The 16,040-nt window shown below is 36.1% G+C and overlaps 1 protein-coding gene across 1 annotated transcript in view; it reads right to left on the bottom strand.

The window, feature by feature from the left end:
* The window catches only part of LOC114353983 (uncharacterized), a 33,864-nt gene extending 18,618 nt beyond the window's left edge, over positions 1-15,246 (bottom strand). The window contains exons 1-4 of the mRNA XM_028306196.1: positions 15,019-15,246; positions 4,538-4,679; positions 632-807; positions 344-541 (exon numbers count right to left, since the gene is read on the bottom strand). Of these exons, the coding sequence (XP_028161997.1) occupies positions 344-541; positions 632-807; positions 4,538-4,679; positions 15,019-15,246 (744 nt within the window). The remainder of the gene's footprint in view (positions 1-343; positions 542-631; positions 808-4,537; positions 4,680-15,018) is intronic.
* Positions 15,247-16,040: the final 794 nt, after the last annotated feature.

Genomic DNA, 16,040 nt, shown 5'->3' with positions numbered 1-16,040 from the left:
TATTGAAATAAACACATGGATCTGTTTTCGATTGTTGCATTCCCAACTCATGTAGGACTTTGTTAAGTTTGACATTCCAAAGCCTACTGGCCTGTTTTAGCCCATATATCGATTTATGTAGAATGCATACCTGAGATCCCTGTTTATACTGTTCTGGTTGCTCCATATAGATAGTTTTATCTATCTCTCCTTGCAAAAAGGCTGATACAGCATCCATTTGATCTATTTCCAGATTATATTTAGCTGCCAATGCAAACAAGTAGCGGATAGTGGTGTACCTGACAACTGGTGAGTATGTTTCTTCATAGTCTAATCCATTTCTCTGAGCATAGCCTTTTATTACAAGCCTAGCCTTGTAACTAGTGATATTTCCACTCTGGTCGGTTTTCGTTTTGAATACCCACTTGTAGGGTAGAGCCTTTTTCCCCGGTGGAAGGTCTGTCAAACTCCAGGTTTCATTTTTCATTAATGAATTGTATTCTTTATCCATCGCCTTCTTCCATTCTGTGGCTTGAGGTGATGACAGAGCCTCTTCTACAGTCTGTGGATCAGATGAGTCAGTGTACAAACACAAATAACTATTTTTGTCACTCTCTTCATTCCTTTGCCTCTGAGACCGCAATGATCTTACTGTGATGTTGCTGTTAACATCCTGCTGCCGTCTCACTGAACACGGTGGATGATAAGTTTCATCAGAATCTCCAACATCAGTTTCATACTCACTTGAGTCTTCATGGACATCCGAGTCATTGGGCTCCGGAGTGAGTATTTCGGGATCAGAACTGTCTTTGCTGCTCTCACTTTCCACTGTATCACAATCAACAGGGAGATTTGCATGTGTATTCACATTTTCTATAAAAGTGACATCTCTACTTTTTACTATTTTCTTTGTTTCAGGGTCAAACAATCGGTAACCCTTCGAGTTTTCACAATAGCCAACTAGTATCATCCTTGATGATTTCTTGTCCCACTTTTGGCGTTTTTCTTTTGGAACATAGACCATAGCAACAGAGCCAAATATCTTCATGTGTGACAAGTTGGGTTTCCGTCCTTTCCAAATTTCAAATGGAGTTTTACCTTTTAGTGCCTTTGTTGGTGACCGGTTGACAACATATGCTGCAGTTGCCACAGCTTCAGCCCACAAGCTCTTTTCCAAACCAGCATAAAATAGCATGCACCTCGCTCGCTCAACCAGGGTTCGGTTCATCCGTTCAGCGAGGCCGTTGTGCTGAGGCGTGTAGGGAGTGGACGTCTGGTGAACAATACCATGATTAGACAAAAACTTCTCAAAATTATGATTACAATATTCTTTGCCATTATCTGTGCGTATAATTTTGATTTTGTNCACCTAGTGATGTGCATGCCCAAGCACTGGCTAGCTGGGCCTAGATCTTTCATTTCCAAGTGTTCTTTTAATTTTTCCTTAAATAACATCTTTGTAGACTCTTGAGCAGTAAATAAAATTAGATCATCAACCCAGACAGCTATAAATGTGTTCTGTTCTATATTGAAATAAACACATGGATCTGTTTTCGATTGTTGCATTCCCAACTCATGTAGGACTTTGTTAAGTTTGACATTCCAAAGCCTACTGGCCTGTTTTAGCCCATATATCGATTTATGTAGAATGCATACCTGAGATCCCTGTTTATACTGTTCTGGTTGCTCCATATAGATAGTTTTATCTATCTCTCCTTGCAAAAAGGCTGATACAGCATCCATTTGATCTATTTCCAGATTATATTTAGCTGCCAATGCAAACAAGTAGCGGATAGTGGTGTACCTGACAACTGGTGAGTATGTTTCTTCATAGTCTAATCCATTTCTCTGAGCATAGCCTTTTATTACAAGCCTAGCCTTGTAACTGGTGATATTTCCACTCTGGTCGGTTTTCGTTTTGAATACCCACTTGTAGGGTAGAGCCTTTTTCCCCGGTGGAAGGTCTGTCAAACTCCAGGTTTCATTTTTCATTAAAGAATTGTATTCTTTATCCATCGCCTTCTTCCATTCTGTGGCTTGAGGTGATTATAAGTTTTATAAGCTCCAATTGGCGTTAATGGGGATTAGTGAACAAAAAGTTCACAAAACTTCAAATATTTCTATCGTTGACTTTCGTCCAATTCTGTAATCAATAGATTATCTTCAGCTTCAGAGGCAAAAAATGGTGTTGGCCTTAGTCATTCATGTTTTAGACATGTCTCTAGTGAATGCATGGATTATTTATTATTTACAATGAGGTAAATAAAGATGAGACATTGAAATCTAGAAAGATTTCAAGCGTAGGGTTTTTTTTTGGATAAAAAAATCGGGAGGCAAGGTAAGAAAACCTGCACCAGGTACATATGAACGCCTTTTACAACCTGTGAGGTTTGACAATATGATCAATATTAACGACTATATGACGAAGAGGGACAAATAGAGGCATTGCCAGGGAGAAGATTGTAAAAAAAACTCTTACTTTTTGCGCTAAATGTGAAAAAAACACTCTGCAGTGATTGTTTTATACCTTACCATACAAAATAAGTTCCTAAAACTTTATGTTTAAAGCTGTTTACGGACAAATTTTCAAATACTGCTAATTTTCTTACAATTGTTATCTTTTATTATTTCTGATCACATGTCCCCACTGTCATATTTATAGGACAGGCTGACTCAGCATTAAAGGTACTATTTTTTTTATTTTTTTGTATTTATTATTTTTTCTTGGCCTATTATGAACTTAGTTTCAAGATTTGATCAAAAAATTCCAAAGATTTCGATGCTTGGGAAGTAATGGGTTAACATCGATTTCCAGAAAATGTGGGAGAGTTTAGTGAGGAGCAGGATAAAAGATGTCATTAGAATTTTTGGACAATGGAAGAAGGTTATCAGGGGCGGTGGTGATCATATATGAATGGCCGACCATTGCTGGAGTTTGCAACGAGATCTACTCAAACTTGTCTATTCAAAAAAATCATATAAAAGATCATTTGCTAGTGTTCAATAGATATTTTATCAACACAATGTATAATTTTTCGTATTTTTTTGTCAAAATAATAAAACTCTATATTTTAAAAAGTAAAGCTGTTGACGATCTCCCAGTATTTTTTTCATAATCAGGGCCATAGAAATACCCAATAACAGAAAAAAAATATAAGGAAAAAAAAACATGTGTTGACCAGTGTTATTTATGTAAATTAAAATCACTACAAATTCTTTCAATCAGCCACCCACAGTTGATTTCGCGCTGATTTCAGCGAGTCCCAGCCAAACGGTAGGTCTCCAACAATTGATATTCCACAAACTTCGACAACCTTCAACTATTTTGCTACGCAGATTGAATTTCTTGCGGCTCGAGTAACTAATTTGGAAGTCTAAGAAAACTTATTCTGTAAATACAATCACATTCAAACCCATTGGCGTTTGCTCTCTTTGGAATAAATCAAGTCAGGAATTCTAGGCTGACTACAATACCTCGGCAGGGTGAAGGTCTGTGTAGTCCTTCACTCGTGTAATATTGCGAGAGAAATCGTTGACGACACAGATGATTAACTCACATAAAGGTTAGTGTTCGTTGCTACTCGTCTCCGCAGTAATTTCTCTTACATTAGGAATCACAAAATGGCAACCCTAGACGAGCGTAATTACAGGACTTGTAACGCGTAGCAGCTGCGAACAAGTTTGCACATAATTGTTAGGTGGCCAGAGGAGCTATCAAGTGACCTTGAAGAGTTCTACTTCTGTTACTACTTTATCTATTCAGTGACCCAGGGTTGATTGCAAGATTCACTAGGTTTACCTAAGTCAGTAGGTACGGGATAAGATCTTTTGACTTGCGTGTTATTTTGATGCAAACATTAAAAGCTTTTTCAATTCTAATCATTTGACATAGCTCTACAAAACCAGACCGATAGCTAAATAAAATAATAGTGGAAACAAAGTGTTACCGTTTCTTTTTCTTAAATTGAACCCAAGGCGATCGTGTCGAACAGTCCAACTCTGTCTCCAGTGAAATCACGGAATCAATTCTCTGTTTCGCAAATAGTGAATTTACATACCGTTTGGCTACCCACTCTCCCCGACCACAACTAGAAAATGTGTCGATTTTTCCAACGACAAATGCACACGGGCCGTGTAGCAAAACTGAATACATGAATGTTGAAGATTGGCAAATATTTGGAAATATTTCGACTGCTCCTGTCGCAATTTTGCTGATTGCCCGAAACTTTTTTTACACGGAATTTTATTAATAAAAACTATTTTTACCTGAAACAACACTAACATGCTGCTGGCTGCAGGCTGATTTTGGTTTGTAGTGAAAAAATATTTGAATCGAATCTCATAGTAACTAAGTTTGAGGCCACGTACCGGAAAACACAGCGTGAGACAACCTCATAAAGGAAGGCGCTTTAATGCAGGCCGCTACCAACTGGTCAATATGGAAATCGTTGGGCGAGTCCTATATTCAGCAGTGAATGTCCTGTGACTGAACTGTGACGCCAGGACACAGCCGTGGTCCTCCGCCAAATGAAAATAAACTTTAATCTCCTAAACTTACAGTGCACATTCAGCTGCCACCGGTCCTCGATCATGGAGTCAGCAACGCTGGGGTTCTCTGCGCGGCAGGCCAGCACTCGGTCGTGGTCCTCCGCCATCGGCACCAGGCTCAGGATGCTGATGGTCGCGTTGTTCTCCGAAAACTGTCCCGTGAAAATTATATGGTTACAAAACTATTAAATAAGCTAAAATACAGGGCATCTGCTAGTAAATTGACGAAGAATGATAAAATCTAAAACTTCTTTTCTTTTTAACCGTTATTTTGAAAGATCTTTATCAGGCTCCGTTATCTACTAATAAATCCTGTATACAGGTTAACCCGAAACACTATTAAAATGATATTATTTTCACTTTGGTCTGATGGTACGTAACCGTATATCACACTAAAGTACATCATCAGGCAATTAACACGAGATAATACATATTTTTAGTGAGTAGTTAAATTAAATTCCATTCATAAAAATAATACCGTGCCCAAATTACTGAATCTTGAAAACAAATATTATTACTTCTAACCCCAAAAATATCACAAGTTATTTAAGCTAAAAATAACTAGAATACGTTTGCTCCAACCACTTTTTCTCATCGTCATCTCTTTTTATGTTTTGGCATGGATTACTCGTATTTTATGTTAGTTCGTGAATATTTGATGAGGGCTTAGGAACATACACACTACCCAGAGCGTTTTATATAGGGTGTCCCAAAACGTATCAAAGAAGTCTAGAGTATATAATTAAGTATTAATGTAGGTAATTTCTGCGTAAAAAGTTTCGCTTTCTTTTTCTTTGTTCATTTATCGTAGGTATTCCTTTCTCATACTTGTAGCTCGTAGAGCTGATGGCCGCTGGGGCATAAAAGTTCTCGAGTGGTGACCACGGGCCTGAAGACATAGTGTGGACAGGCCCACCACTAGGTGGTCCGACGATCTGGTAAATGTCACGGAAGGCGGGCAGCACAGGATCAGTCGTTATGGAAATCCTTAGGGGAGGCCTTTGAATGCAGCAGTGGACGTTTATTTAGATGAATCGAATTTTTCTTTATTTTATTTCCATAGTATTTTTATTAATTTATGACCTCATAGAAGTCGCAAGAAACTCTCCGTAAATAATTGTCATATTAATCCTTGGTAACATTTCCGTCAAATTAATTTTGTGTTTGTTTGGGATAGCGTTTCAACCATACCTCCTCTATTTTATAGCACATCGACTGAATCCTAAACAAATATATTTTGAAAAGGAAAGGATCAGAAAAATCGGCTAAAGGTAAGGTCGCAACGACGTCTGAGATTATTTCTTCCGATTTCTTTATTTGGGAGGAAATGTACCTAATCATTTCTTTTTTGTTTTCAAAAAACTGTGTTAGACTTCCTGGCTCTCAATGAAATCCCACCAAAAACATTGNAAACATTCTGTAAAAAACTAGCCAAGTCTCGATGGAGCTGCTTGTTTATCTCTAAAAAGTAATGAAATCTAGACAAAGTCGTGCCAAGTCTATGGTTCCTTACTGCGATTTCTTTATTATTATAGTTAATGTTGTGTGAGTTGGCCGTTGAAGGGTGACAAAACCAGGTGCTCCATGCATGACACCATTGCACCAATCTGTCGCCAGAACCGCTACTCATTGACGATGGAAAATTTCCACTTGGAAAACGTTGATTCAACAATAACCAGTCAATTGTAGGTTTAATAAAGCTGCGTATTTCAATAATACTTATGTATGATTATCTTAATAAAGATTGTTCAACGGCTAAGTCACACAACATTAACTATAATAATAAAGAAATCGCAGTAAGGAACCATAGACTTGGCACGACTTTGTCTAGATTTCATTACTTTTTAGAGATAAACAAGCAGCTCCATCGAGACTTGGCTAGTTTTTTACACAATGTTTTTGATGGGATTTCACTTCTTTTTGTAGAAAGTGGCAAAATAATTTTACGTCGTCGTTTTATAGACATTTTTTTACGATATTAAATACAAATAAACTCAACGACATTTAAAATAAGAATTGTTTTAATAACATAACCTTAGCGAACTTTACAACAATATAATAAACGAAATGCAAATTACACAACATTTAACTTAATCAACGGGGGTCTCTAGAAAAGAAAATAATCTGGACACCGCTTGCTAGTGCTAGCGCCATCTAGCGGTGAGCGATACAGGCGAATACCACGGTGCCGGAGTAGTATTGATCATGAATGTGGTGTTATTTCAGATCTTCGATTTTCCTAGTTTTTATAGTTTTCCCTTTATGTGGCCATTAAACCCTAACTCTGTACCAAATTTCAGCTCTCTGAGTTTATGGGAAGTACTAATTCTATTTTGATGATCATCAGTGAGTGAGTGAGTGTCGTAAATGCGAAACTTTGCTTTCACTTAACTTCGTAACTAAATGACCTACAGACTTGAAATTTTGGATTTTAAGTATGTGATTATAGCTTACTAGATGACGAAAATTTCTGCGTTCTGGTTTTATTCAGAGGTTCTCAAATAGGGGCCTGAAAATGCGGCGAAATGGTTCCAGTAAAGGATGGTACGGCAGTGTTTGCTTCGCGCTCGACTTGGCGGGGGCACTGCCGTGCCCCCAGATGGCTCGATGGCTCAATATGCCAGAAGCACAAAATAATATTTTATTTCTGCCAGTCAGGTTAGAATTTGCTAAGCAGAATGATAGTAATGACACTGAGTGCTTTTTTCTAATTGAGCGCCCAAACTGGGAATAACTTTAATCAACATAAAGAAAGCCAAACTCTGAAATTATAAAGTCGTTTCAATTAGTAATCAAATCTTTATTAAACATCCCTTTTTAGAAGAATAGCGTCATTCCCAAATCATACTATTTTATGTGTTCTTAAAATCCTAGTACCTATAACTCTCAATATTCAATTTGGCGTTCATATAAACCTGCGTTTACCGAGCTAATATTTCTGCCCAATCTCCTTCGGAACGACCATCTGTCTCTTAAATTGTGGCAATAAAATTATCATTTTTCAGAGATTCACTCCAGTGGGCTGTTTTTAAAGCCATAATATCGGTTAGCTTATTACTAAAAAGGGAACTCGTGTTTTTGGCTTTACGTTTAATACGTTATGCTGGCGTTCTAGATAATTGTTTCCTTTTACATGTTTAAACGTTATTCTTTAGACATTAAAAAGGTAGGTACCTACCTAAGTATAATCACATTGTTTAGGAATCAATAAACAAACCTTTTTTTTTACGTAGTTGATCTTTTCTGTCCGTGTTTCTCACTATCTTAATTAGGTCACGGGCCATGACAATCCAAATTAATTACTTTAATTACTGAAAAAAAAAAGGTTTTTCAAATAAACGAAACTACCTATCCTATCAGATTTAATGGAATATGATCCATACATTGAAATGTTTGATGCACACGTTTTGAGCATCACGATAAAATTAAAAGAAGCACTCGAGCGTGAATTTGCACAAAATGTAACATTCATACGAATTTGTTTGACTAAAAGCAGCTCTACATATTATCGTGTATACAGGGTGACTGTGAAATGGCCGTTATAAAATGTATAAAAAAGAGAATCGCATAGGAAAATAATATGAGGTGCGATTTTCTACCATCGGCTAATCATCAGTTTCCGAATTTTCGTTTTCTCCTCTCAATTTTTTAGCTTTTGGTAGAGAATAAGTTAGTAATTGCAAATGAGAGAAAAATGTTATGTTTCAAATTAAATTAATAATTTCTCACCATACTGATTAACGGTGATCACTTTCTTAATTTGTATTACACACGACCGCAGTGTGATTGTACAGACTACATCAAACGAATGATTAGCGGTCACAGTTTGAATAGTCCAAAAATAGAAATGAAATTGTAACAATAATTTCCTATAAATAGTGCAAACTTTAAACGGAGTCCATTAGGGAAGTAATGTATTGCTAGACTGTTCCACAATTAAAGTACTATGAGAAGAACATTCAGTAGACTTACTTCTTCTTATTAAGTAGATCGGTGTCTGTATTCACAAAAAGGGGATATCTTATTTAGAACACGCGAACGGAGAAGTTCAGAATGTAATGCAAATCCAAAATCAGATCATTTCTAGCATTTGAGAAATGATCTGATTTTGGATTAAATTCAAGCGCACTCTACATTTATGTTAACTTAGAATTCTTTCAAAGCACTCGTCTTTTTTATTTGTAAGTCAAAAATATTATTTTCAAGTCCGTTCTCTACATAATTATGTACTGAGCCTACTGATCTGTACTTTTCTGCTTTGTGACTCGCATTCAGCAGGACGGCACGATCCGCTGTATGCAAACGAGATAGCAAATTGAAAATTAGTCTCCTGCCCAGTATTTACGAACAGTCTGTTTCATAGGAAATATTGGGTTTGTTGTTATTACAATATTAAATACTCAATACTCAATCGTTTATTGCATAACCACATTAGCATTCACATTAGGTCTTACAATTTAGGCAGTTATACAATAGCTATTAAAGATCAAAAAGCGAAATAAATGCAACGTTATCATGGTATCTAAGTATCTATAAATGAATTGCTGTTCGTAAGTCTCGCTAAAACTAAAACTCGAGAATGGCTGAACCGATTTGGCTGATTGTGGTTTGTTTGGTAGCAAATGATTGTTGTAGTCCAGGGAAAGTGAGAAAATTACAATTTGATTGCCACGCGTACGAAGTCGCGGGCACAGCTAGTTTATAATAAAGTTAAAATATTTTGGTCCACTCAAAGTCAATTTCTATAGGTAATTCCATTTTGTAATTAGTCTGTTTACCTAAGCTTTAAATTGTAAATGTGATTAAAATAACTTTGAAAAAGTTCCTGAAACTTAATTATTATGACAAAACACCACAAAAATGAAATGAAAATTTTGATGGTGGGAAATAGTTTCCTGCGCAATGTTTGCCACAAATATTTCCCGCGCCAAATAGCGAACTCTGCACATAGAAAAAAACATGTCCGCACAACAGAATTTGCTTTAATTCTTCCCGGTGATGAAATTTCGCGTTCTTTTATGTACAAAACGATAGTGGACAAAGCTTTTCTGAATAACACTATACTCTGGAATTCAGAACCAACATTTTTGCATACAAATGTGTGCACTCGAAAATGAATTCGACGGCGCGTCAAGCTAAAGTGCGATTTTGCTGTAAAATAATATTTAAACATCATAATGTTGACTCAATAGTTACAACATTGCTCATTTCGCGAAATACCTAATTGCTTCTTCTGAATTACAAACGCACAAAGTACTAAAGTACTCTTTGATGAAAACCAACCATTAAAATATTTTTCTACTCGTTTACTTGAATCAATACGATATCATCCAGCATTTTTGTATTAATTTCTATGGAAAATATCGAGCTTTATAAATAAAAATAAAACACCAATAAATTATTTCTAGGAAAAATTTAGTTATTACGGATGTAGAGAAACGTGCTGCTGAAAGCCGAGTTAGGTTACAAAGTTATTTTACTACAAATAATAAATATGATAAAAAATTCCGCTTTTGATGATATCTAAAAAATATTTTTTTCAGGTGACGTTATATGCCAGGTAAGTCCATCTGAAAATGCGAAAATAATAGTTATAACATATTTTTGTCTGACTCCTAATAGGCTATCAGTCTTTATGCTACTGACAACGCCACTATTGTAGCGGATTTTTGGGCTGACACTGTATAGGTTTGTTGTCGACACGACAAGAAGAGTCTTTAAGAGCAAGTTGCTCCACTAGCAAGAAAAAACCGGCCAAGTGCGAGTCGGGCTCGCACACCGAGGGTTCCGCCGTACAAACGTAGCGGTTTACAGTTTATGACGTATTAAATCAAATTACTTACTTGATTCCGTTGCGAGTAGTGGCGAATTTCAAAATATGCGGTATGATTATTTTTCCTATATTTGCATTATAGGTAGGTACCTACCTCAGCGTTTTGAATTTTTGCGTTGATTTAGAATTTCTCACAGTTTAGAGGCAATTAGATTTAAGAAGCGTTTGATATGAATTTCAACTTTAATATCTCTACGCGTTCATGTGAAAAAGGGTAGGTAGTAAGTTTATAATTATTAAAAAAATATTTTGTCATGTAAGCAAAAATAATATTTTAAATTTTATATAACTTCAAATTTATCATTTTCGCAATTTATCCTTTATCTACTATATAACGTTACTTCGTGCCGAATTTCAAGATTCTGAGTTCACAGGAAGTACCTTGTAGGTTTTGATTCCCTAGCGTGTGACGGAAATTCGTCTAAGGTGTCGGTATAAACTGCTGTATCTTTTGATCGCGTTAACTTAGAAGTTTGATTTTTTTACTTCTTAAAGGGACAATAGATCTAGGTATTTGGTATAAATTTCAATTTGATACCTTTATTCGTTCGTGAGAAATAAGGTAGTAAGTTTCATTTTATTAAAATATTTTTATTATATTATATAACTAAAAAAATGTAATTTTCGCAATTTTTCCTATATTTGCATTATATGACAATGCTTTATGCCAAATTTCAAGATTCTGAGTTTACGGGAAGTATCCTGTAGGTTTTGATTCCTTTGCGAGTGTCGAAAATTTGTTGAAAATATCGACATAATCGGCTGTATCTTTTGATTGGCTTGGCTTAGAAGTTTGATATTTTCACAGCTTAAAGGGACAATAGACCTGAGTATTTCATGTGAATTTCAGCTTGATACGTTCACGCGTTCTTGAGATAAAGGGTCTTGACAGACGGACGGACGGACAACAAAGTGATCCTATAAGGGTTCCGTTTTTTCCTTTTGAGGTACGGAACCCTAAAAATATTCCAAAATATCTAAGTTTCAACAACAATGAAAGATAATAGGTAAATGTACTTGATTTCTCAATGGATATCATCCGTCCTTTTATAAATATTAGATACTTATCATCTTTTACTTATAAATAGCAGTTGTGATGGCATATACAGTCGTGGTCAACTAATTAGGGACGTTATATGACTAAAACACAAGACCGTCTCTCCAGTCNCTCTATCTACGCGTTTACCTCGTTCCTTTGCTTCGTTTTTTAACCCGTTCAACGGCGGGGAGACGGCATACATTCAGCCATTTAGGAGTTTGTTGTTTTGTGATAACAAATAGATATTGCAAAATGCAGGCAGAGGACAATCATATGACAATGCTGCTAATATGTCAGGACGATACAAAGGGATGCAGCAAAAAATTTTAGAGCATAATAAATAATTGCTGTATTTATACCATGCGCTGCACATACTCTAAACTTGATTGGTCGCAGTGCTGTTGATTGTTGTACGATCGCAGTGATTTTTTTTCAATTGTGCAGTTGTTATGCAATTTTTTTTCGGCTTCTACTCATCGTTGGGCAGTTTTAAAAGAATTAATAGACAACGATAGCGTTTTGAAGTCGCTGTCGGACACTCGTTGGGAAGCTCACGCTGTAGCTACGAGTGCAATATTACAATCCTATCCGAAAATTTTAGATGCTTTAGATGAAATTGCTGAGTACACAAACCAAAAAGGTGACATCACAAAATATTTCAAACAAAATGCAAGAGTTTGAGTTTATATTTATGCTCACTTTGTGGAATGATATTCTACAAGTTTTTCATCGCACCAGTAAAGGACTCCTAGAAGAAGGATTAGATCCTAAAACGTGTTCCAATTTGTATCATTCTTAATCGGGTCATCTCGTTAAAATGAGGAATCAATTTGAAAAATTTGAAGGCGAGGCAAGAAAAATTTTTCCTAATGGGGAATATAAGGAAACTTGAAGACGAATTAGGAAGAAACAAGTAAATGATGGATATGCAGAGGAACTTGATTTGAATCCTAGAGACAAATTCCGCATTGAGACTTTCAATGTAATAATTGACACACTTAATGCTCAAAAGCAAAGAAGATGTGATGTATACCACGAAGTTTCACAAAAGTTTTCATTTCTTGCGGATCTAAATAAGTAAGTAATGTTCAGAATATGGAAAGATATCCAATTGCTCTTAGAATCTTACCCAGAAGACTTCAATGAAAACTTCCTCGGGGAAATTGAATCATTTTCACAAATATATTCGAATAAAATTTGAATCTTTAGAAACAAAGGTCACCCATTCCGATTTATGTGAAATGATTTTTAAAGATAAAGTAAAGTGCGTTTTCCCAAATATAGAAGTGGCGTTTAGTATCTTTCACAGCTTAATGATTACTAACTGCTCTGCTGAACGATCCTTCTCTCAACTAAAACGATTAAAAAACCCGCAAAGAACAAAAATCCATCCAGACAAGCTTAATTCTTTAGCATTAATTTTTATTTTTTATTTTATTTTTCTTTATTAAGGAAACAAACAGCATGAGTTTTGAGAACTTAAAAAACAAAAACAGTACAGTAGCCTAATCAGTTTCCACAGATAAACTTTACAAGTTAATCGAAAGTTATGCAAAGTGCGAGCAATTTAAAATCACAAAATATAAAAAAATGCACAACAAAACCTTACATTCTTAAAAGTGGATTAAAAAGAAATCTTTATAATAATGAAGTTTGAAATCTATAAACCCTTCAATAGGCGACGAAACTGCGCCAACTTCCAATGAAATATGTCGATATCACTGTAAGCATCATTATACTTATTACTAGCTCTTATAAGAAAACTGTTACATCTGTAATTAGTCTTGCAAACAGGGGTTGAAAACGTGAACTTACGCCTCGCGCCAGGTCTAGAACATTTCAGAGCCAGACTGCTTAACAAGAAAGGAGAGTCGACTAATCCGTTGAGTATTTTAAATAAAAATATTTGATCTTTGTGCTCTCGGCGAACCAGTAAGGATTCAATTTTATTGGAATCAAAGTTCCTAAACCTGTATTTTAAACGTTTTACAAACTTATTCTGAATTCCCTCCAACATGTTAATATACTTGGAATACATCGGGTTCCAAACAGGCGATGCATACTCTAACTGAGAGCGAACGTAAGAGTTATAAAGTAAAATTAACGTGTTAGCATTTTTAAAATCAGTACTTTGACGCAAAATAAATCCAAGTAATCTATACGCTTTTGCTATAATTATATTAATATGAGGTTCAAAGTATAAGCCACAATCCAGTTGAACCCCAAGATCTCTCACCTCGGTGACCCTCTTTAAGGATGTATCATAAAGTTTGTAGTCAAATTGTAGAACTTTTTTCTTCCTAGTAAAGGTTATAGTGTGACATTTGTCTACATTTAAATAAAGTCCATTACGAGAGCAATACTCACATAACCGTTTAAGATCACTTTGAAGCAATTCACAATCATTTCTAGATCTTATTGTAGAAAATATTTTCGTGTCATCCGCATAAAGTAACCTTGAGTTTTGAAAATAATTGATCATGTCGTTAATAAAAATGTTAAAAAGCAATGGTCCGAGGTGAGATCCCTTGGGGAACGCCGGAGGTAACTGGAGTAAAACTCGAAACAAACCCTTTGACTGTGACAGCTTGAGATCGATTCATAAGGTAAGATGTACCTATAAGATTTGTATTAATGTGTATTGAGGTAGACATACTTCGTCAGATAAATTTCGACTATGTAATCTCGGAGTTTGCTCTGATTAAGGCAAGGAAAAAACGTTTTAAATTTTAAATTATACCTACTACACTTTCTATATTGATGAACTTTCATTTTATACTTTCTACCTTCCATTCCATTCCTTCAATTTCCATTTAAGCAATAGAGGGCCTACACAGGCTCTGTGCTTAAGGCCTCGGATACTCTTAATCCGCCACTGGTTTTGATGTTATCTGCACATATTCTTACTCCGGAGCTCTCTATGGCCGTTTAGTGGACTAATTCGCTTTTTTTCTGCAATAGTAGTAAAAGTTGAATAACCTCCTTATTTCTTTCATTTTGGATATCATTTTATATTGGACCAATTGCGAATTGGACCAATCGCGCCTAAACTTCTATGGCCATATCATGGGTTTGTACATGTCTGGCAAACCCGCAAGTATTAATGTGCCCAGCCATTCGTCATCTATCGAAAATCCTATATTCCTCAATTTATGAGCTGACGTCATAATCTTGTTTACGTAGTCTTCGACACTTTTGGAGGAATCCAAAGTTGTTGTAATTAGGTCTTTCAACAATGACTATTGATCTAAAATTACTTAGACTTAAACCTTAAACTACTGTCTGATTTGCAGGTACCTATTCTAAATTTTGAACTATAAATTTCTAATTTAAGTTATTTTGTTGCAGCCCCCATAGGACCGAAAATGGAACCAATCAGTGTTGCCTTTTCGGAAAAAAAATCCCTAGACCTTGATTAAAAAGTCCCTAGATTTTGAAAAAAAGTTACTTAAAAAATTCCCTAGAAGTCGCTAAATAAAACAAATATTCAATAAAAAAATGGTGTAATTAAAAGTCAATTTGAACAATCAAAGATTTAATATGTAGGGCCTATAGATTTATACAATCAAAAATAGCGTCATCGATTGCGTCATCTTCGACTTCGACTACTTCTAATGACGTTGAAGCTGATGGTTCCAATGCAGAAGTGGATGACGTTGAAGCACTCGGCTNAGGCGTCGGCATTGATACCTCTACGCGTTATTATCTCTGACCAGTCTACACTGTCGAGGGTCGCCACGAACAAGGCAACACGTTCCCGTGAGACACGGGAGTGCAGTCCCGGGCGCGCGGGCGCACACACTTGGACCTCCGCGCGCACCGCGAAGTGGTCACTCAGGTTTGTCATCACCGGTGAGGTTAATATTGGCTCGGTCAAATTTGTGTATACGTGATCAAGACACGTCGAAGACGTGGGTGATACACGAGTGGGGAATTCAACTTCATTTCTAAAATTATGCATCGAGAGCAAGTCAATCAAATCCTTCTGTACGGGGCCTAAGTCACCAATACAGTTGATGTTAAAATCTCCTACGATTACGCAATCAATATCCATGTCACAAATTTTGTCGAGCAGGCGATCCAAATGACATAGAAAGTCCGTTGAGCTTATTAGGTTAGTACGATATACACAAACTATTGATAATCTATAATCTACAACATCAATGGCGGATATTTCGCAATATTGTTCGACCGACAACGCCGTCAGTTCGACATTTTCGTTGCAATTTATATTTGCTTTTGCGTAAATACACGACCCACCGTGAGATATTATTTTTCTACAAAACCTAGATGCCAAGGTGTAGTTATTTATGCTAACACATTTCAACTTGCTGTCAGATAACCAATGCTCTGTAACAGCTAACACATCACATTTTAGCTCACTAGACAATAGCACTTCTAAACGACCCGTTTTCTTGTCAAGGGAGGCGATGTTTTGATGACATATAGTGAGTGATTGTCGTGGTACATTCGAACATGCATCGGCGGCTGTCTCCTTGCTACTGTGCGTCGATCAGTGTTGCCGTTTCGGAAAAAAGAAAGTCCCTAGACCTTGATTAAAAAGTCCCTAGATTTTGAAAAAAAGTTACTTAAAAAATTCCCTAGAAGTCGCTAAATAAAACAAATATTCAATAAAAAAAT

The sequence above is a fragment of the Ostrinia furnacalis genome, unplaced genomic scaffold, assembly GCF_004193835.3.
Source record: "Ostrinia furnacalis isolate ACB-3 unplaced genomic scaffold, ASM419383v2 OfSCF0185, whole genome shotgun sequence".
Taxonomy (NCBI): Eukaryota; Metazoa; Arthropoda; class Insecta; order Lepidoptera; family Crambidae; genus Ostrinia; species Ostrinia furnacalis.
This window is presented reverse-complemented; position numbering and strand designations above follow the sequence as displayed.